The 15934-nt window shown below is 42.2% G+C and overlaps 1 protein-coding gene across 2 annotated transcripts in view; it reads right to left on the bottom strand.

Annotated features, from left to right (window-relative positions):
- PPP2R2B (protein phosphatase 2 regulatory subunit Bbeta) overlaps positions 1-15934 on the bottom strand; it is a 237168-nt gene that overhangs the window by 17518 nt on the left and 203716 nt on the right. For both annotated transcript variants that reach the window (XM_065409308.1, XM_065409309.1), the window contains 2 exons: positions 13146-13323; positions 4242-4406 (listed from right to left, as the gene is read on the bottom strand). In XM_065409308.1, coding sequence (XP_065265380.1) covers positions 4242-4406; positions 13146-13323 — 343 coding nt within the window. The remainder of the gene's footprint in view (positions 1-4241; positions 4407-13145; positions 13324-15934) is intronic.

Genomic DNA, 15934 nt, shown 5'->3' with positions numbered 1-15934 from the left:
TGGGAAGAAAATGTAACCAGAAGCACAAGTTACACTTTTTGTCCTCTTGAAAGGAAATGTTATTGGTGATTAGATCAGGAGAACAAGGATCTTGGATTCCATTTCTACTAACTTCCTGGGTAACCTTGGGCATGTTACTTGACCTCTCTACACATTAGTTTATCCACATACAATACCACTGTGAGGTAGGTAAGTGAGTCTTAATTAATACTGAAATATCCGGAGAGTAGGCTTTATATAAATGTAAGGTAGTATTCTCTCCTTCATTCACAAAGGCAACTACAAGCTACCTTGCACGGAAAGAGAGTGGCTTAACAGAGCTTTGACTACAATGAGCAAGTATGCTGTGAAAATAGAAACACATATGTTAAAGCTGACCCTAAGCAGTGTGTTGCACCCAAATACTTATTAAAAGGTTAATAGATATGACTAGATGTACACTGATATGGTCTGCATTTTGATTACACACAGGCAGTTATTAAATATCTCCTTTAGAGAATTCATCTCCAAAAGCCAATGTTGCTTTTTCATTTTGAACTTTGATGAACTGTCTCAATTCCGACTCTCACATCTGCTGAGCTGCAAATTGACTGAAGACCGATGCCTCTGAAGGATAGAGGAAAATCAATATGAAATGTCAAGGGAGAGGTCAAATTGAACTGGTTTTTGCAGTTGGCTTGTATACGCGCTGAGGACTAAAAGGACATTTCAGCAACTGAACAAAGGGGGATACCAAAGGAGGGTTTCTGCTGCTGAAAAGTCAAGAAACTGAATTTTGTTTGCTTCTTAATTGTATTAGGAATCTCAGGTGGGAGCTGATCCCACGGGATAGTGAGACAGTGCAAAGAAACAGTGGCATTTAGGGAAACTGCTGTTCAAAAACTTAAGCCCTCCATATAGAAATACAGTTTTCTTCCCAATCTGCTTTTTTTTAACCTAACAATATGTTGTAGATATGCAGCCATAATCATGCTCTAGCAAGATCAAAAGCATTAGTTTGCACTTTATTTCTCATCACCTCCGGGAGATTAGATCCTGAAATATGCTGAGAAAGTACTGTCTGGATCTAGTTTATTAGGGTTAGGACTCAATGGCACCAAGTCTGTGCAATTTGTTCTTGCAATAATATTCTCACATCTTGGATGCTAGAAATCTTCTGAGATTCTTGTAAGATATGGAACTGGAAAATAGGCCCCCCTCAGAACCAGAACTACAGAGACAGATTCAGATCTAGATTCTTCAAAGAGGTTTGAATTCCAACTTATGGCCTGTCTCCAATAACAGTTTTGTTGTGTTTTATTAGTCAATGAAAGCACACGTGAGCTTCTCAGGTCACTAAGAATTACAGTACAATATTAACCTGCTTTACGTTATCTTCCAATAACAATAAACCACAACACACTTGTTTTTAGATAAATAACCCTTTAAAAGTGTTGCACCCATAGATGTTAGAATACCCTTTGGGATATGTGAATTCAAAAGGCCCAATATATAAATCCAAGGTGCTCTAAAAGGTGATGAATTCTAATCACCAGCAACTGGGTAGGATATTGGCAGATATTATGATTTGAGCAATAGAATGCACAAATACCCTTGCATATTAAATCTACTGAAAGAAGATATGTGCACTTACAACTTCCAGTCTAGTCCTTTTGAGGATGCTAGGAGAGGATGCTCATCCTTTGAAATATCTCTAAACTTATTAATAAAAGAGATGCTACACCATATCAGCGTTATGGGTCTATAGTACATAGTATGCGTCTATAATATACATTTGGAGTGGTGTGAAAACCGCAAAAACATATTTGCAAAAATTCTTGTGGATAAAACACACCAATTTGCTTTGGTAGTCTTCATGACCCCTTATATTTCCATCTCCGCCCCTTATATTTCCATCTCCACAAAACATCCCAGTCAGCAAGTTTTTAATTGTGGAATTATTGGTGGTAAGTGAATACTAGCCAGATATATATTTTGTGTCCTTCCACCAGAAATTCTCCCCTGGCCATTTTGAAAAGCTCCTATTGTTTGCACAATAGCAATATCGACAGATTATAAACGTTTGTAGAGAATAAAATGTAGGGCATCCAATCCAGGAAGAAAAACAACATCATGGGAGTCAGGTGACCAATCATATGAATAACCAACCCTGAATCTATTGTGCTAACTCTTCTCTTAAATGTAAACTCCTTTAGGCAGGGACTGTATTTGCTATATGTTTGTACAGCGCCTGGCACAGTAGGGCCCTGTCCCCTAAGACACTACCACAATACAAATAACAATATGTGTACCGATCAACAAACTATTCGCTCACACAAACTACTCACTGGACAATAGTTAATAACGAACAAATTCCTAACAGTCTCATAGACTAAGGCCAGAAGGGACCATCATGACCACCTAGTCTGACCTCTTGCACATCACAGTAACAACAAGTTTGTAAATAAACGGTGAATAGAGAACCAGCATCAATTAGGTGGATACATTATTAGCAATTAATAATTCCACCAGCTCTGCTGAGGTGAAATGTGGCCCCTGAAATCTGAGATTAGAGAAAAAGATGGGATATAAGAACATAAGAATGGCCATACTGGGTCAGACCAAAGGTCCATCTAGCCCAGTATCCTGTCTTCCAACAGTGGCCAATGCCAGGTGCTTCAGAGGAATGAATTGAACAGGAAATCATCAAATGATCCATTCCCTGTTGCTCATTCCCAGCTTCTGGCAAACAGAGGCTAGGGACACCATTTTGGCTAATAGTCATTGATGAACCTATCCTCCATTAATTTATCTAGTTCTTTTTTGAACCCTGTTATAGTCTTGGCCTTCACAACATCCTCTGGCAAAGAGTTCCACAGGTTGACTGTGCGTTGTGTGAAGAAATACTTCCTTTTGTTTGTATAAACTCTCACGTTCCAGGGCATAACCAACCATTAACTTGACGGGAAGGAGGGGAAGGGTTAGGAACAAATTTCCCATGTGATCTGCTTATTCCAAATTGTCCACTACAGGGTTTGTTTTTCTTGTTGTTTTGCACCACCTTCTGAGACAGCATACTGGCCTCATTGGACAAGAGGTCTGAACTAGATCAGGATGAGTAACAGATTTTTGGTTAATTGGCAGTTTCAAAAAATCTAAAAAAAAATCATTTTGGGTTGGACTAACATTTTGTTTTGATAAAATCAAAATGTTTTGTTTGGATTCTGACCACTTTTAAATGCCACTGAATTTTTAGAAACAAAACAAAATATAAATAAAAAGTAATTTCAATCTGAATTTTTTTGTTAAACTATTTTTTTGGTACTTTTCCCTAAAAGAAAAATTCAGTGAAATTGTCATCAATTAACAAAATGTTTCAATGTTGCCAAATCTGCATTTTGTGCTGGAAAAAGATTTGGCCAATTTTTTTTTGTCCATCTCTCATCTGAACCAGTATAGCAATTTTTATGTTCCCAGATATATGGGATTGATAAACATTGCACCCTAGGGCCTCAATGCAATAAATCTGATGCTGTACTGTCAAAGCAGCACAAATAATTTTTCACGGCCTACCATCTGTTCCCTCACTACTCCCAAAGTCTGCAGTGCTGGGTTTCAGCGAGAGGGCCTTCTTGCTTGCAGAGCTGCCAAAGATATACATGATGCTGGAGCAAAATAGTGCAGGACTGGAGAAAGATGTGGATTTTGTTCCCTCTGGTTTGGGCATTCATTTCATATCAACCACAGCAAAAACAAAGGCATCAGTACTGAGGGAAGTATATGACCTCACCACTTCTCTACAAAGGCCAGAAAGACTCAATGAAATGATCATTCTTCACTTTACCCCATGAAAAGCAGTGTTGGGAAATACCACAGTGAGAAGTGACCTGACCTGAAGCCTGTTTCTGAACACCCAGACTGGAATCTGAATTTTCAAATGGCTCCTAGTTTTATAGCAGGCTGAAACAGACCCCTCAGATGCAAACTCTCCAGAACTTTGGGGAGTTTGAAGGTTGGATCGGAGACTGAATTTTGAGCCCGATTCAAAACCGTTCCATTCGCATTTAACCAAATTTTTTATTTCTTTCATTGGGTTTTTTTGGGTTTTTTAGCTGGCATTTAGTGACCTGACGCCACTGAGCCCTAGGTCTGGTAGAAATGAGATCCTATAATCAGAGTTCTCCTTCCTTTATTTACTCTCTCCTCCCCCCCATCACAACACCCCTATGCCCCAACCTTGGTGAAATGCTGGAAGTACTCACATTTGGAGTGTCTGTCACAAAGGGCAGATGCCCGCATGTCACATAGCCTTATTGTCCCTTTGCTGCTACTGTACACAAAGGTGTTGCAGTGGTGTGGATGGAATTCTGCCGCAGTGATCACCTCCGTTAGCTCCTCCATGTTGGCTGGCTTTATATCTACGATATCTGAAACAGGCAAGTCAAGGAAAAACAAACAGCAGGAGCCAGTGCTGTCAACATGCAGCCCCGGTGGTTATTAATCACTTCTGGCTTTCTTTATTATGCATTGTTTAACTGGGGCACTTTGTTTTTGACAGTGAGTATGAAGACAGGGTTCAAATCTCTGATGTTTTAATCCTGAGTGATAAAGTTCTGCACCAGGAACTCTCAGCAAAGCCTTGTATTCTAGCTCTAGAAGGGATTTTCTGTTCTCTTTCTCTGTATTTCTGAATGGCTGTAGTTCCACGTTAGATCATATGTAAATAAGCAGCACTTGGGCGCTATGCTAATATGCACGTCATCATCTGAGGATATCAATGGCATCATTATCCATTTTACAGAAGGGAAAACTGAGGCTCAGAAGCAAAGTGACTTGCATAAGGCCTCACAGTGAGTGCCAGGTTTACAGTAATCTGTCTACAGCACTGGTTCTCAACCAGGGGTACGCACACCCCTGGGGGTACACAGAGGTTTTCCGAAGGGTACATCAACTCATCTAGATATTTGCCTTTTTACAACAGGCTACATAAAAAGCACTAGTGGAGTCAGTACAAACTAAAATTTCATACAATGACATGTTTATACTGCTCTATATACTATACACTGAAATGCAATTTTTCAGTAATAGTGTGCGGTGACACTTTTGTATTTTTATGTCTGATTTTGTAAGCAAGTAGTTTTTAAGTGAGGTGAAACTTGGCGGAAACTCAAGACAAATCAGAGTCCTGAAAGGGGTACAGTAATCTGGAAAGGTTGAGAGCCACTAGTCTACAGTATTGATCTAACCAGTAAAACATATTCCCTCTCTCTAAGCAGATTCAGCCAGGCAAGTAGTACCTTGGCTGCTTTGATCACTACAGTTACTTCCTTATTTCTTTACCACTTGGCAAAAATTTTCTTTTAGCATATGTTTGTTCTGTACTGTATTGTACCACATATTGTACCTGCTCATGGCCTTAGAATTTAAGCTGTTTAGGGCCAGGACAATATTTGCCCAAAACATTTTAGCACTATGTACCCTTAATGGTGTGTATAAATTACATAACAATAAGGGATCAAGAATACCAGTACATACATTCCCACTCCTTACACATATTCAGAATGTAGTGAGATACTGCTTCCCAAAAGCACTGTTCTCAAGAGACACACGCTGTTACTGGGAATAAAACAGATCAAGAACTAATGTCTGGATTTTCAAAATAGCCTAAAGGAGTTAGATGCCCAAATCCCTTTGCATTCAATGCAAGTTAGACATCTCACTCCCTTCGACTCCTTTAAAAATCTCAGCTTATGTTAACTGTCTTTAGCGTGAATCTGGCTTTAACTGACATTGCTCTTCACTTCTCACCATTCAAATGAGGTCAATGTGAACACGCAGACTGAAAGAAACTAATGCACTAAAGAGAAATCCCATCTTTTGTTACATTATCTATTTACCTAGAGACTGTAGCTGCTTGTAACACACACTGTAGTGTCCTCTTTGTTCAAAAAAACTGCAAGATTCGACTTTAGCAAATTTGTCATGGGGCAGAATAAACAGCTCTTATTACAGTTGCTGGAAAAAGAAAATAACCCCAATTGATGCAACAATGCAAGAAAAACAAAACATGACGAACAGAAAACGATTGCTGTAACAGGAAGATTTTTCATCTCAAGAAGGTTCTGCAAGTTTAGACTCAGTAAAATCCTGGACTAAAATTAAATCATCCTGACATTCAAGTTGAGCTTGAAATATTTGTAGTCAGACACACCAGATGGAGGGAGTCAGAAAGGAACCACGTCAATCACAAAGAGCCTCCTAGTGGTACAGATGAGCCTTTGATGATTGTCTCTATCAATCCGGCCCTGACACTGACTTAGTGGTCACTGGTGGCAAGCAGCTTTAGATTTCACAGTCCAATCAAAATACCCAGCATGGGACAATTTACTGACTGTGCAGGGGGAGAGGGGGATTGCACCATTACTTTCATCACCCCATGGAAAGCAAATTAAGGTCCTGCTGTTAACAGCAATTTCCAGAGAGAGGGAGAGGGGAAAAAAAAAAAAAAAAAAAAAAACCGGATGTGAACTTCACAGGCCTGTGGGGATTGCTTGAAAACCTGACTGTAAGAAAAGTCCTTTCCTCAGTGCAGCATGGTGGGTGGGAGGGTTTCAAGAGAGGACATTTTTCCCTTTGGGGAAAAAAATGGGTGAATGTAGTGCTCAGAGACAGGAAGGGCCAACAGCACTGGCTATAACCAGGTATATATCAGTCAGGTACTCTGCCATCCATCCTCAGCTCTTCCAATGCACTTCAGTACTAATCTGTAATACTTCTGCTGTTAGACTCTTGGAATGAAGGATGGTTATGAGGTTAAAGTACAAACTAGGAATCAAGAGAAATCTCAGCTCAGCTACAGATTTCCTGTGTTACTATTATTTGCGTTTCAATAGAATGGGGATGTCACCTTCTCTCTCCGTGTCTCAGTCTCCTCCTCTGTGAAATCAGAATACTTTGCTCTTTGTCAACTACTTTTCATGTACAAAATGCTTTATATGAATGCAAATATTAGTATTTCCACTGTACAGATGGGGCAGCTGAGACAGAGAGAGGCAAACTGACTTGCACATGGTCATGCTGCAGTTCAGTGGCAGAACTGAAACTATAACACCAGCCAGTGCCCTATACCCTGGATTGCACATACTTGGCGTCCTCACTGACTGCAGTGAGGTTAGATTTCTTAACGTTTGTGAAGCACCACGATAGTCCAAGATGAAAAGTGATATAGAAATACATGGTACAAATGCTCCCCGAGTTACGTAAACCCAATGGACGCAAATCCGAGTTTACGGAAAAAGTTCCGTAAGCTAGAAATAGGAGGTTTTATTTATTATTATTTTTTGCGCGTAATGGTCAGAGATACGTTTCCGACTTACGCAAACTTTGGGTTACGCAAGGCGTTCCGGAATGGAATGCTTGCATAAGTCAGGGAGCGTCTGTATTATCATATTTCTAAACCCTCTCGCAGCTTTGCCAACATCCTTCAATTCTGATCTTCAACAACCCTTGCTATTACAGCCCTGGTACCTGCTAAGCAGTGCCTGCGAATCATGTCAAATTGCACAATGGCTTTGTGATGTGCACAAAATCAGAACTGGAATGAGACACACACACCCCCTTCCAAACTCATTTTCACTTATGACTTAAGTAGGATTTGAGCTTAGGTCTCTAGTGGTGAAAAGCTAGCGTGTTAATCCTGTGCATGCTGTTATCTCCAGGGATTTTTAGACCTTATTAAACTGCACTGTACTTCGTGGAATGGGACATGGTGAATCACTAAGTCTGCTTTTTTAAACTAACTAAACAATTTCTCTGTTTTTTTAAGAATATACAGCGACTGAGTTTTGAGACTGGCAGTTGTTGGAGCAGCTCCAAAACCAATTGTTATTGAGAGGCCCGCAGCGTTAAAAACTAATTTAAAATGCTGAGGGCCCAATTGAAGTCAGTGGGGTTGTGTCAGTAACTGAGAGAAGAGTTTGGCCCTGGAAATCTGCTGGCAAACTAAACTTTGCAGAGTAGTGTAATGGAATGAGGGGCCTAGCATACCCAACAAAGATCTCAGATTGCTCCAGATCAAATGGAAAACCCAATACTGGGTTGCCAGAACGCATCACAGGGTTTGGGGGCAGGGGTCTGGTTGGGTTGAGCTCCTTGCTCAGGGCATTCCAACCTGGGGTGTAACTTATGGACTCCTGCAGGGGAGGCATTGGGTATGGGGATAGCTCTAGGTTGCAACAGGCCATCAAAGTTTACAAATGGATCCTGATCCCAGGAAGGTTGAGAACCACTGCTCTAGGGGGCTAACTTTAGACAAGTAAAAAGCCAACCCCATGAGTTATGTAAAAGATAAAAATAAAAGCAGTTTAAAAGCCAGTTCCAAGACTGTGCAGACTCCAGGACAGTAACGCATGATTGCAAACTGAGGAAACAAGGAGATGTCAATAGCACTCCATAATCTACTAGTCACCCATTGACATTATTTTCTCACAATAATGACTGTTTGATTAAATGAAAGTTGTTGTGAAAAATCTGTTTTCATTGACATTTGGGTGGAGAGGGAGGTAGAAGAACTGAAATCTGGAAATTTTTTGTTTTCCAGTGAAAACCTGAAATATTTTGATGAAAACTAAAACTTTTTGATTTTATTGAGGGGAAAATACAGGGGAAAATAATAATTTCCCAACCAACCCTACAATTTACTAAATTATTATCTTTTCCTTTCTTTAGGAGTAAAACCCCAAAATCTTTATTCACCCAATCCTAAAGTGCTGCTGGTTTGTCTCATCTCACCATGTGACTCCTTGCTGTAACCTGTAAGATTATTCCCACCACATCTCTTCTTCATGAAACCTCTGCATAGTTTTCCCAGATGGTGATAGAAATCTTGTTCCAAAGGCAACGGCTTTATCTCCATTTCTTTCTCAGGGTACGTCTATACTTACCTCCGGGTCCGGCGGTTAGCAATCGATCTTCTGGGATTGATTTATCGCGTCTTGTCTAGACGTGATAAATCGATCCCGGATCGATCCCGGAAGTGCTCGCCGTCGACGCCGGTACTCCTGCTCCGCGAGAGGAGTACGCGGAGTCGACGGGTGAGCCTGCCTGCCGCGTGTGGACCCGCGGTAAGTTCGAACTAAGATAGTTCGACTTCAGCTACGTGAATAACGTAGCTGAAGTTGCGTATCTTAGTTCAAAGTGGGGGGGTTAGTGTGGACCAGCCCTCAGAGTGGATGACCACAGCTAAGCAGGCTATCCTCAGTGTGGGAGGCCTGAGTTTCTGAGGAGTCTTTTGCTTTGGCCAGTGCCTCTCAAGGAGGCCTTATAGATGAGGTGCTTTGGGCTTGGAGAGGTGGCCATGAGTATCACTTGCTAGGTGTCCAATGGAGATTTGCTCAATGGTCTGTGAAGCCATGAAAGAACCCACCTCCCTGCCCTAAAGGCCCAAGCAGGACGAAGGATATTAAAGGAAAACTCTACTCATTTTCCAGAGCTCAAGTATCAGGCATGCCCAGGATATATAGAGCCCACAGCATCATTTTTACAAAGCCACTTTCTTGACTACAAGTGCCCTTCAAAGATAGGTTTCAAAAGATATCACAGATCTGTGCGCTAAAGACCATATGAAATTAGAGGACGGCGCGTTCACCAGGAAAAAAAACATTGTGGAATGAATAAATGTGGGATCCTTAAGACCGTCTTACCAGCTTTCAATTCAAAGGGTTCAAGAATGGGAAGGGAAAACCCCAGGCATGCTCATATATCTGAGTGGGGTACCCCTATCACCAAAACCAAACAATAAAATGAAAAAACCCATCTGCAAAAATTTATACTTTTTTCCTAAATAAAGAATCATTGTAACTGCTCTTCTCCACCCTTCTTGGAGTGTCAGCTCCATGACTAAGCACTGCCCCTGGAGCTGACTTCAGAAATAAGGATTTGTAGCATACAAAGCACTGTGATCACAAAGAATTCTAGGAAGCCACTTTCAGGGGATGGGATGGGATGTGTCACATGCTGCCATGTTGTACTAATGACTCACTGACATCTCAGAAGGACTGCTTCACTTATGAAATGCCAGTTCAGCACAGATCAGTGAATGCAATCCCCCTGGCAGAATGCATGGGAATTCAGCACAGAACAACAAGTCTCCTGCTAAAGTCTTGCTCGCAAATTTCCCAGGGAAGTTCTTCTGGATGGATCAGAGACCTGTGGGTAGTTAAGAGAATTAACAGATCAACTGCAACAAGAAAGATAGGATAATGGTAGAGAAGAGAGCAAGGCATCCACACTGCCAACCAAACAGCCACCTGCATTATCCAAATTTCTTTGGCTCTTCACAGCTGTGAACAGAAGCAATGATCTCTGGACATGACTAACCTTCCCCTTGCTGGTCTGAACTGCTGCTTCTATGATAGAGCCATAACCCTATAGACTGTGATCCAGTCAGACTTATTAAGCTAAGCAGAATGCCAAGGAGAACTCGGATGGCTGCAAGAATTATTAGTGGTGATACATCAAGGGGCACTCTTTTCTCTTGGTCAGGACTGTACCAATACCCCAGCATGGTGCTAAGGAGCAATTTGCTGCTGGAGATACCTTGTTTGAATGAGATGTACCACTGAGTTCCTGGTGAGTTGTGTCAATTAAAATTCTCCTGGCACTTTAGGAACAGTAGAGTATCAGCACTGGTATCTTGGCTAAATTTGGCTGGGACAACTACATTCTGTCCATCTGAATTCTCTGTAGTTTCGTCTGAATATGGCACTTGGCACTTTCTGTTCTAAACCATAATATACAGTTGCCGCAAACAGTTCAAACACAAGCACTTTCCACCCCAGAGTGGCTGAATTTCAGTGATTGCCAAAATGATCCCCAGCTGGTAAAGTTTGCTGTGTGCTTTGGGGATTTCTCAGTGGAAAGCACTATACAAGTATCAGTGATTATCATCATCCCTGTTGTTATTATTTCTGATGTGGCTGTTATAGGGGTGACTGGCACGGTCTCATTTGTATGTCTGCAACTGGCAACCTGTCACACACTACAGTTTATAATGAAAACTACACTATTAATATTTCCTCTCCTTATTTCCCCCAAGGCATCTGTCTTCTAAATCACCTAAGGAAACTCCCCTCCCCGACTTACACCCTGCAGGCAAAATTCAACATGTCACCCAAACTGGAAAGCAGCAGCTTGTAATGATGCCCAGCTGAGCGGTGTTCAATCTTATGGCTCTTGGAATCAGACAAAACAGCATAGTGGTTAAAAAAAAGAGAGAGATTGAGACCTTCTCAGTGCCAGCTGCTATGGTAACATTTTGCATCCACAGCAAGAGCAACAGAAATAAAAAGAAAGAGGAGGTCTTGGCACTTACATTTACACACTGTCCAGACTGACACACACGAATTATAACCATAACACAGCACCAATAATAGCTGGTATTTAGGTAGCACCTTTTATCTGAGGATCTCAGAGCACTTTACAGACATTAAAAACCAATAATGGCCTCCCAACACTTAGGGCAGGGCTATACTTAAAAAGCTGCAGCGGCACAGCTGTAGTGCTTCACTGAAGATGGCACTACACCCACGGAAGAACTTCTCCTGTCAGCCTAGTTAATCCACCTCTGCAAGAGGCAGTGGCTAAGTTGACAGAAGAGGCCCTCCCATCACCACAGCACTATCTACACCAGATGTTAGGTCAGTATAACTCTTTCACTCAGGGGTGCGCATTTTTCACACCTAGAAGCAACATAGGTATACCAACGTAAGTTTGTAGTGTAGACCTGGCCTGAGTAAACTCTGCACCCACCCACACATGTGGGACCAGATGGGTGTATCAATAAAGAAGCTGCATTATCTTCTCTTACCACTAGAGCTGATGCATACTAGCACAGGTCACCGAGTGAGAGAAGCTGGCACTAATGCTTTCCTGCCAGTAGACAAAGCTGTCAACCCTCTCTGAGCAGTGGGCATTGTCCAGGGTTCTCTGCTTGGTGTCCCTTTCTGGATCCCTTGCTTTGACCCTGTGACCTGGACCCCCGTCCCTGCTTTTCATTTGTTTTTCCTTGTGATCTGATGACGCCTGGGTTGTGGCTCTGACCTCACCTGAGGGGTCGGCCTTCCATTGCTTTGGTGAGCTCCCCTCTCTCCTCTCCCCCACATATCAGATAGGCCACCCCTTTTTACTCTGGGGCTCTCTGCTCAGTGTTCAGCATTTCTGTCCCCACTCCTGGCCTTACCCCTTTGTTTACTTTCTCCCCCTTAATTGTCCTCTGTATCTTTGTGGCCCCTTCCCTCTCCCCATGAGGGAAATGCCATTGTACTTTCAGGGTCCCCTACAGAGGTCAAGTAGGTTCACCCTTTTCACCAGTACTAAATTCACATCAGAAAAACAACAGCAGCTGCTTTCATGTCACGTCTAAGCCAGAGAACCAGACTGACCCTACACTAGTGTGAAATACAGACAAACCTTGGATGCACATATTGTATAGGGCCAAGCCTGCAGGTCCTCGCTCAGTTTATACGTGGATAGAATTCCCACAGAAGCAAGGAACGAGGCTGCCTTTGGAATTCTCTCTCCTTGGAGGAGTCTCAGACTACAAGTCTAGCAACGTTCATGATACATTGCAAGATACGTGTATTCCATTTAACTGTTCATGAACAGTTTGTTGTGTTCCTGCTTTACACTTTAATCTCTGTATGAAAAAAAACCTACCGACGTAGGGTAACTGAATGGGGTAATCTGCAGTAATAAAAACAGAATTAAAATTATTATTATTATTAACATCCTGTTGTAAAGCAAATCAGAATGGGCTAAACCCTGAAGACCTCGCTCAGTTCTTATTCAATCCTTCCTTAGGCAAAACTTCCATGGGCTTCATTGGAAATTTTGCCTGAATAAGGAATGAATAAAACCTGCATAAGGAACTCAGCATCTGACTGACTGTGTATACACAATCATGCACAAATAACAAGATATTTGTCTAATGGTTAAATAAGAGAAAACCTAATTCAAATATAAGAAGGATTTGTAGACAATGAAAAAGAAATCCTCCAAAAGATGTAAACTCAAGGTTCAGATGAGCTCATTCTTCTAACGTCTGGGTTCTACAAGAACCTCTCCTGATTGGACAATAACTCCAGCCGGATTTATGAATCAAAGGATACTAAAACTTTGATTGGTTATTTCGAAGTTCCATAAGTTTATCCTCAGGTCGTCAGCTGACATGTAGGTTTCATAGTCACTGTTTACGGATATGGAGTTGATGTGATATGTGTGCGCATTGGCAAATACTCTTCGGGGAGTGGCCTCCACCATTAGATCCATGGGCCTTAGTACAGGGACCTGGCAACAGAAGGAACAAAAGCAAGGCATTAGGAGAACAAAATAGTTTCAGCATTAAAAGCGATCTCATTGCAACTTCCAGATCAGTACACTCAGCTAATATTCAAAAAATCTCACCTACAGCTGAGTTAATCCAGGGCACCATACATTTTATGGGGAGACCGGATTGTTCAGTGACATGAATTACTTTTTGCCTCTAGGCTGATTTTTGCCTCTAGAAATGAATCTGATCTAGATCAGGGCTGTCTGATAGTTCCCATCTGATGATTGTTTGGTGGTCTCAGTCCAGTTCTTAGTGGACAATTGTGTGCATCACATAAACCACCAATTCAACAGACACTAACTGGCACTCTTGTGTTATCTTTAGTCCCCATGGATTTAATCCTGCCCTTTTCATGAACACAAATTCATTTAAGCCCCTCGTCCCTCACAATTTTATACATTAATATATGCAATAGAAAGACTGAACAGTAGGAAAAACAGATGTAGAAATCCCTTATATTTGGAGGCAAGGTATTGTTAGGTTTGGGCACAGCACTGAAAGTCAGGTACCCTTGAGTTCTAATCCCCACTCTGGCAATGATTCCCTCTTTGGCCTTAGTCAAGTTATTTAACCTTTCTGCCTCAGTTTCCCCATTTGAAAAATTGAGATATTAATACTTACTAATTAACAGGGTCATTGTGATGATTAATTAATGTTTTGAACACCAAAGGTCTAGCATAACTGCTAAGTTTTGTTTTTTTTAAGAAAATTGTATCTACATACAGTACTCGGAACAGCACATTAAGGCCCCAATCCTGCTATCAAATCCACATGGATGGACTCCTGCCCTGCAGTTCTGTGCTGGCACAGGGGCCCATCTGTACAGACGTGTTTGCAGGCTCAGAGCTCCCAATATTAACATTTTCTTCCAAACTACTGCTAGATTGCTGCTAAAGCCAAGCACTTATTCTTATTGCAAAATGCAAATACACAGAAAGGCAAAAAATAAAGAAAGTCACTGCAGATATTTTTGTTATTGGTTGACTAAACCTTCCCTTCCTCCAATCAGCAATTCCTTTATTCTTTGTTATTAAAATTTAATATTTTTAATATTTTTTATTAAAGGAAACCCATGTCAGCATAGATTCCTGCCCCTCTCCCCACTCTATGGTAAAATAATGGAATTGGGAGATGGGAAGAGAGAGGAAAATAGAAAGAACATTGGAGCAGATGGGGAAAAAACTAACTGATCTACTTTTCCTTATATGTTTATTAACCATAACCCACGTAAGCCATCAATGGATGAACAGATACAGTCAAAAACTGTGTACACAAAGTAGTACATAAGTAATATATTTAGACATAACACTCCTTAAGGCAACTTAATACAATAGAAAGGTGTCAGTCTATGCTTCCTTTTGCCAATAACCCATTCCCTCAAGCTACTTCATTACTGTGTGTATTATCTGTATGCTGCCCAAAGAGATTTCCCATGGCTGCTGAGGTGGGGATAGGGGTATGACAGCCAGGATCAAGTGACACTAGAACATAGGAACTGCCAGCTCAGAGCCTGAGCTTAATGTGATGAGCCTGCTTTCTAATTCAGCCTGACATATTCAATGATGCATCATTTGCTGTTGAAGGACTTTGCTCAGCCATCTGGGGACATAGTCTAGCATTTTGCCCAGAGACTGCAGGAAGCAGGCTGTCATTCAGACTGTCAGAAACATGATGGTTTGCAAAGGTACAGAGTTCAACTGTTACACCAGACTTCTCTGGAAACAAAAGTAAATAAATAAATAAAAGGCTTTGGCATAAGATTTCACTCAACACAACACTGATATGCAGTACAGCCACGTCTTGACTGTCATGCCACCCGCCCAAGCCACACACGTGTTCCTATCCCCAAGCCCGCAGTAATCACTGCAATACCAGCGTTGGTAGGTATAGATCTATTTTATATCGCAGCTTTTTGCAAAGAAATCAGTTTTCTTGCACCCCGAGAGTGAAGTTAACATCTCAGTTTTCTAGTACAGAGCCAAATTCAGTTTTTACTCAGGGTATGTCTACACTAAAAAAACCCGTAAGTCGACCTATATTACAGCCACTGCAGTACTTACTGTGGTGGTGCACGTCCACACTACCCTCCTTGGGTTGGTGATGCGTGTCCTCATCAGGAGCGCTTCCACTGACCTAAGAGGGGCAGTGTGGGGAGCTGAGAGCCTGTTCTCTCAGCTCTGCTGGTAGCTCCCTGCTGGGAGCCTGGCTGCCTCACAGGCTCCTGGAAGCTGCTCCCCACCCCTCAGCTCCCCATTCCCCAGTGGGAGCGGGGGCAGGGGGGGGGGAGGGAGACCCGCCCAGGGCTTCTCGCCTCCCTATTTCCTGCTGGGAGTGGGGGGAAAGCAGCCTGGGGCTTCTTGACACTGGGGAGCGGGTTCCAGCCATCTGGGCTCCTTGCCCTGGCTCCCAGTTGGGAGTGGAGTCCAGCCACCCTGGCTCCCAGCCAGGAGCAGGGTCCAGCCGCCCGGGCTCCTTGCCCCGGCTCCCAGCCAGAAGTCCAGCTGCACAGCTCTCCAGGGGCACAGGGGGCAGCTGGGCTCTAGCTGCCTGGCTTTCTTGTCAATTTCA

The sequence above is a fragment of the Emys orbicularis genome, chromosome 8 (assembly GCF_028017835.1).
Source record: "Emys orbicularis isolate rEmyOrb1 chromosome 8, rEmyOrb1.hap1, whole genome shotgun sequence".
Classification (NCBI taxonomy): Eukaryota; Metazoa; Chordata; order Testudines; family Emydidae; genus Emys; species Emys orbicularis.
Note: the sequence above shows the minus strand (reverse complement) of the source record. Positions and strands in the feature narration are given on the sequence as shown.